General features: G+C 34.9%; 1 protein-coding gene across 1 annotated transcript; it reads left to right on the top strand.

Annotated features, from left to right (window-relative positions):
* The first annotated feature begins 789 nt into the window (after positions 1 to 789).
* Positions 790 to 2,664, top strand: LOC104117619 (uncharacterized protein At5g48480-like). The gene is made up of 2 exons (XM_009628693.4): positions 790 to 1,198; positions 2,197 to 2,664. The coding sequence occupies exons 1-2, from the start codon at positions 909 to 911 to the stop codon at positions 2,405 to 2,407; spliced, it is 501 nt and encodes a 166-aa protein (XP_009626988.1). The 5' UTR covers positions 790 to 908; the 3' UTR covers positions 2,408 to 2,664.
* Positions 2,665 to 7,258: the final 4,594 nt, after the last annotated feature.

The raw sequence follows: 7,258 nt of genomic DNA, 5'->3' as shown, positions 1-7,258 counted from the left end.
GAACACTATACTTGCTTCATGTGTTTCAATGTATATAACACTTTTTTAAGGGCGATTCAGAATTTTAAGTTTATGGGTTCCTATAACAATTTCAAGTTAATATTCGTGATAAATGGGCCAACAAACTGATTTTCAAGCTAAATATTCTTATACTTTTAATAATTTATTTAATATAAATACAAGATTTATGCAAAAATTACTGAATTCACTAGAACCCGTAAAATTTGCTCTACATCCGCGCCCCTACACTCTTCCCATGTTGAGAAGTTAAAAAATGCTCATATCATTATTTAAATTTCACTACTTTCAAAATTTCACTTTACATAATACATAATCAAATTAATAACTTAAATTTCATGTCAAATCAACTACCTTCTCATAAATAATGAAGTGGAGGGACTATAAAAATAGATCTAATGTAGTATATTTCTATATAAAGGGATCAAATATATATATATGTTTTAAGTAACTTAACATGGATGCGTTTAGTGGAGTAGTATTGCAAAGAACAAAACAAAGAGGCCAAATACATAAGTAGCCCCTCAAACTTCATCATTATTTTCATTTAGACACTTAAACTATGTCTTGTTCCTGTTGAAAACTTGTACTTCTAAAATTTGTATCAATTAGACACTTTTTTCAGTCTTTTGTAAAGGGCCTGCTTATGTATTTGAAACAAAGATTATCAAATAACCCAAGGACCAAAACTGCAATTATCCAAAGAATACACAGAACGTTTTCCGATTCTCCACTTCCTATAAATACCCCAACAACCCAGCAGTGTCGCTCCTACTTTTATACAATTCATTTTGCATTTCTGCTCTCTCTCTGTCTCTCATAGCTCCTCTTCTTCTCCATTTCTCCTTCTTCTGTACGTCTCTTTTTCTCTCTCCTAGGGTTTTGTAGCAATGGCGCTAGAGGAAGCACAGAACGGAGGAGCTGATCTGAAGGAAGCAACTAAGACCGCCGTCGCAGCGGTCACTTTCACAGCGGTGAAGCCACAGCTGTTCGTAGAGGCTCCGAAGGCCAAAGACGCCGCACAGTTCTACAAAGCTGCTTTCGGTGTTGAGGAAGTGACACGTGTCAACCAGAAGAGGAAGGCGGAGCAGGAGATACCTCTCGTCTCCTCCGTTGAACTCAAGCTTGGTTCCTCTTCCTTTCTTGTCTCTAACCTTACCGATGATGACTCTTCTGCTCCGTATGTATTTCTTATTTTAATTTTTTATTTAAAATTTTGCTTATTTTTGCATGTTTTCAGCTTGATTTTTCATGTTTGTTTCTAAAAACCTTTCGATCTGTGATGTAAAAAGCCATATATTGAGTTTCTTAAATAACATAAAAGAATTGTGCTGTAGATATTTTGAAGAACAATATGTCTTTGTTGATTTTTTCCGAGTGCTTTTCGGAAAGTATGTTTGACAAAACGTTAATACTTTAACCTTGATTTTGTTTAAAAATGTTCTCACAAGTAAACGTCACTTCAATGTTCTGTCGACTTATTTTATTTGTATGAGAGATTATTAGGTTTATTTGCTCGGTGTTAAACGTTACCTGCTTTTGTGACTTGAGAAGTTGCTAATCTGAGATGCTTTTGAATATGTGAGAAGTTTTTCTCAGCTTTACATATTTTTAAGAAACATAAGGTTAATGAAAAAATATTTTAATAATTTTTTTGGAAAAAATAATTGGAAAAAAAATTCTATTCCTAATAGTTTTTCTAAAATAAAATGTCAAAAAGTACTAAAATACAAAGGCCATGTTAGCATTCTTTCGACTTGTTTTTTTGATGATGTGTAGGTGTATTTGCTGCGTGTTTTGTGTTTTTAAACTGCGTTTGTTTGTGGCGAAGTTTCTGATGCGAGATGATATTTTAAATGCTTTTGGATGGACAAAAATTTACTTCGCTGTAGATATTTTGAAGAACCTTAAACAGTTTTGGCGATTAATTTTGAAAAACTTTGGAAATAATGTTTTGAGGAAAAACGTTGAACAAGTTCTTACAAAAAAATTCTTGCAAACAAATCTTCTGTCTACTTGTGTATTTATCTACCAATATGTAGGTGTATTTGCTCTTTTAAATTCAGTCACCATTTTAAAAAATATTTAAAAGTGCATATATGAAAGAAACTGAATTGTTTTGAAGCAATTTTCCATTTGCTTAGTTTGATATTAAGCTGACAATTGCTCTTTGGTCAGTGTCAAGGCTGCTACTACTGGATGCGTTTTCTGCTTGGAGACTGAGGATGTGGAAGCTGCTGTAGCCAAAGCTGTCTCTGCTGGCGCTGTTTCTGAGGGCGAAATAGCCGAAGGTGATGGTGCTGCTTATTTCGGTGGTCGTGTGGGAAAGCTGAAGGATCCTTATGGCTATATCTGGATGATTTGCTCTCCTGTGAAAAAATCCGAGTAAATGCCATGCCCCAAAGTCCTTAAGTCGTTTCTCTTTTGCTGCTTACTCTTTTTCAGGACTACTTTCTTTTTTTTTGCCTTTAATGAAATCCGGTTTTCTAATACCGAAGAAACTTTGATATAACTCTAGCTAGGTGTTAATGGAGGGGTTCAGCTTGACAATTTGGCATATTGTTGATTTTGAACAGTGAACTTTTGTCTGTAGTTAAATCTGACAGCTTCCTTCTAGTAGATGATTTCTGCTTGATTACTGTTTAATTATAGTATTATTGTTGGATGCTTGCTTTGTTTTGTCTATTCAAATTTCCCGTTGCCTCGTTAGCCACAAATTAGGCCTCTTGAAAATTGAGAAAGCAAAGCGATATGTGCTGTGGTAATAAAGGCAACGGCAAAGGCCAAATATATCGCTCTAGTTTCGAAAACGATCTAAGGCAACGGCAAAGGCCAAATATATCGCTCTAGTTTCGAAAATGATCTAAGGATATTATTATACTATTTTGGGTTTAAATATATTTTTTATTTAAATGAAGGGACACGTGTCATCGCTCTATTAGTCAATTTAAAATATCTCTTAATTAATTAAAAAGATTCATTATCGAAAAATATATTTTTTTTGGTAAAAATTGAAAAAAATTAAAATTAATTTTACTAAAAACTGAAAAAAACGAAAATATTTTTTTTTCAGTTTTGTAAAAACTGAAAAAAAAGAAGCTGAAAATTAATTTTCTAAAGCAATTAAAAACTGGAAAAAACTGAAACATTATTAACTAAAAACTAATAAAAAATAAAATATTTGTTTTTTCAGTTTTTACAAAAATATTACTTTAGAAAATTACTTTTTAGCCTTTTTCAGTTTTTACAAAATATTGTTTTAGAAAATATTTTTGTTTTTTTAGTTTTTAGTATAAATAATTTCAGTTTTTTTTCAGTTTTTACAAAAAATATAATATATTTTTCGAGTATGGATAATGAGTTTTTTTAATTAATTAGGAGATATTTAAAATTGACCAACAAGGCGATGACACGTGTCCCTCCGTTTAAATGAGGGGTATATTTGAACCCAAAGTATGACTGCAGGGTATATAGATAACCCAATAGTATAACGAAGGGTATTCGTAGACTATTTTCGAAAGTAGAGTATATTTGGCCCTTTGATGTTGGTTTTGGATATTTGACTTCGATGCAAAATTGGCTATTTTACTTGGCACGCCCATGAAGGAAATATAAACTCCTAGAGAAAAACAGATTATTTACTAAATTAATCTTTAATTAATTGTTATCTTGACACATTAAAATATGTAAATAAGGATAAATTTTGGAAAAATAAAATTAGTTCCTTTTTTATTATGGAATGTGACACTTATTTTAGATCAAAATAAAATGGTTACTTATTGTGGATCGGATGGAGTATAATGTTAAAAGTATTTTAGTATTTGTATATGTTTGATTAATACTAGTGAGATGTTAAAAAACTTGTTTGGAAGTAATTCACTGGATGGTTTTTAGTGTTCTTTTTTTAGTTCAAGTAAGTTATATTCTAACACAATTTGATTTTTTAAACATTTTTTTTCAACTTAGAACCCTTCAATTCATTTGGACCAAATCTTGTTCAAGCCCATGCTATATTTTTTGGCTAGTATTAGGAATTTATTCGATCAATAGAGATTACAAATAATAAGAAGTTTCTTGGCAAGTGTTATTTGTAAAGTAAAATTGTTATGGTTGAAGGTAGTTCAACAACGTTAAATGGCAGCTTTAGGGAGAAGGGTGACCAATGGATGCTATGCGTTTTTTCGAGTGCGACAGTTATTTCGACACGCGTCCAATAAAGTACGAATAAAGGCCTTTTGAGAGCACACTTTACGGGGATGGTAGGTCAAGAAATGAGTGAATTTGGAGTCGGAAAAAAAAATGAAAGAAATAAGAATTTGAACGCGAGCAAATACTGGGTCCAATTTCGTATGAATCTGAGGACTGTATTTCTCGTGATACGAGGAAAATGATCACACCCCTTTACAATTTAGATGTAAGAACGTAGGAATGGCAGCCGGGTCGGTGCGGGTGCGGGGCGATTTCTGTCTGAACCCGCGTAATTTAAAGTCGTCTCGCCCCGCTCCGCATAGGATTTAGACCTGCATTCATCTGTCCCGCATTTCATCCGCCCCGCAAATATTTTTTATAAAAATTCTTTTTTTTTAGAAAACTAGACTTAAATTTGATTTTTTTAACAAAATAATTAATTATATCCAAATTGTTCTCTCTCTTTCATATACTTAGCTTTTTTGAAGTAGCCTTTTTGCTTGTCACTGCTTTTCAGTGCACAATGTATTAGTTCATACGGATAGAATTAAATATATAGTTTTTAAATTAGGAAGCATAATTATCTTTGATAAGAATTGGGCCAGATCAACCTAGAATAAAAGTAGATCTTCATTGTATATACTAATTATTTTAACTTCTGAAGGGCTGATAGCAAATTAGCAATTGGACCAGATTCAAGTGCTAATTGGCTATTTTTCTTTACGTATGTACCGATGGAAAAGCAATTTTTCTCATTCTTTAAAGCAGTGTGAACACTTTATATCAACAAACTACATAAGCCACAAGAGAGTGAGTTTTATCTCTGTTAGTTCAAAAAATTAAATCTCCACCAGCGACACGCCCTGCCCCCGCGTTATTTTTTTTATTTAAAAATTAAACCCGTCCCGCCTCGCCCCGCAACCACAAACTCTCAAATCTGCACCGTCCCGCTAACGTTCAAACCTGCACCGCCCCGCACCTGCATCGCCCCATTGCCATCTCTAACTAAGAAGTGATCATATAAAGATCTTTTATATTTTATTTCCAGATTTCTTGTGTGTAAAATTAAAATTCTATAGAGATGTGACATAAGACTAAATTTAATTTTGGTCTTTTATGGTGTTTGACTGACCAAATTTTGGCATCATTCATTTGGAAAGGGGCTGATTTCCTTTCCGGGCGTCCGTTTGCTTTGAAAAACTGTGTTATGAGATTCTGCATGTAAACGAATGAGCTGAGAGTCGAAATGAACATTCTGGGCTGGACGAATAGATTTCTATGCCGAAAGCAGAGTAGAAAGTGAAGTTCAGTATTTACATCAAGTTAATAAATACAAAATGAAAATGTGTTTCTTTTACACATTTATAATTTAATATAAGTAAGATAACTTCAGTCTAATCATGAGATTTAAGAGAATTCGGGCACATGATGTTTTAAGACGTTAGTTATTGCTACAAATCCGGTCTATAATATGTATGCATATTGTTGTTTTCCTCTTCCAACAAATGTAGGAATAATTTATCGAAACCCCTCAAATTAGTCCCTAATCTTCGATTACGACTTTAAGGTTTGTGGAGATCCTAATACTCCTTGAACAACTTCTAAGTCATATTATTATGCAATCTTTTAGGGCAATTCGTAGCTCGTAGCATTCCACTAGGACATTATATGTCAATCACTACCTCCACAATAACATGCAATTACCAATCAACTTGATTCAATTGGTGGAATACTGCGTGTGTTACGTGTTTACTGTATCATTTATCGAGGTTATGCACTTTGTATCTATATACGGTCGAAATAGATTTCGGCCTTCCTATGTTCGATCGAGTTCGAAAGGTAAGCAACCAGAGTGAGATTTTAGGATGAGTTCTGAAGACAGTACAAACGAGCCTCGAGTCCGAAAGCTGATCGAGGAGTCGGCTCGATACTTTATCGAGCACGTGACCAAATCGATCTGCAAGGCATTGCTTCGAGGTCGGAAATGCGCTACGCCCACCCCGAAGGTCGAACTCAAGTCAAAACCGAGGGCTTGACCCAATAACGAGTTCGAACCAGTATCGAGCTCACAGAAAAGAGCCGTTACAACCGCATTAAGGGAGAGAATCTTGGCGGGAATCAAGGAAGAGACAATTCATCATGGGTCCTCCATTATATGCTTTATTTTATTATAAATAAAGTAGGATCCCTCTATTATAAAAAGGGAATCCTTGTAAGCATAGGGGAACTGAATACACTGTAACAAAAGATCACTTCTCATGTTGAAAGATATCTGCTTGTGCTTGTTTTACTTTATCTTATTCATTCTTTTTGCTCACTATTCCCATTCTCATAGTCAAGAATACACATATTTCTATCTCTCTATACGATTTGTATCAAATGGTATCACATATCCTTAGAACCATACACAAATTTAACATTATCTGATTTTTCAGATAAACAGTTTGGCGCCCACCGTGGGGCTAAGGATAACAGTGATTGTTTGATATAAATCTGTAGTACACACCAGTTTACAACTTCGAATCAGCAATGGCTTTACCTATCGACCACGAAGCCGGCCTTCAAGATGAAACCAACAACTTGGTACCCGAGGCCGGAAGGCCACTTGACGATGGCACTGAGGCTCAAATTGAAGTACCGAAATTCGAGCTGAAGTATCGTTAGATGTCAGTTCGCAAGTGGCTTTTGAGGCAAACCAGCGTTCCGAACCGGAAAAAAGCATTCAGGGCGGTACTCGATCCGTAGCTCGAGACACCCATAACGTGGGGGAAATCGGAGCCAGCTTACGTATGATCTTCGAGATGTTACAAGCCCAACAAATAGCGATAGCTTAGTTACAGAGCCAAACTCATATACAAAGCAGGCCAGATCCCAATCCGCTTCGAGAAATCACCCCCAGAACGGAGCTCGCCATAGTGAAATCAAACGAGCAAGAATCGAGGACCACTCCTGAAATTACTAAATTGCTTGAGGAACTCACAAAACGAGTCGAAGCCAACGATAAGAGAGTGAAAACATACAATGCCAGGGTCGATCAAATCCCCGGAGCTCC

This window comes from Nicotiana tomentosiformis, chromosome 2 (assembly GCF_000390325.3).
Source record: "Nicotiana tomentosiformis chromosome 2, ASM39032v3, whole genome shotgun sequence".
Lineage (NCBI taxonomy): Eukaryota > Viridiplantae > Streptophyta > Magnoliopsida > Solanales > Solanaceae > Nicotiana > Nicotiana tomentosiformis.
This window is presented reverse-complemented; position numbering and strand designations above follow the sequence as displayed.

Excerpts from the sequence above, each read along its gene's own strand:
- LOC104117619 (XM_009628693.4), top strand. The coding sequence starts at position 909 with ATGGCGCTAGAGGAAGCACAGAACGGAGGAGCTGATCTGAAGGAAGCA. Across the intron at positions 1,199-2,196 it reads GATGATGACTCTTCTGCTCC|TGTCAAGGCTGCTACTACTG; the intron begins GTATGTATTTCT and ends CTCTTTGGTCAG.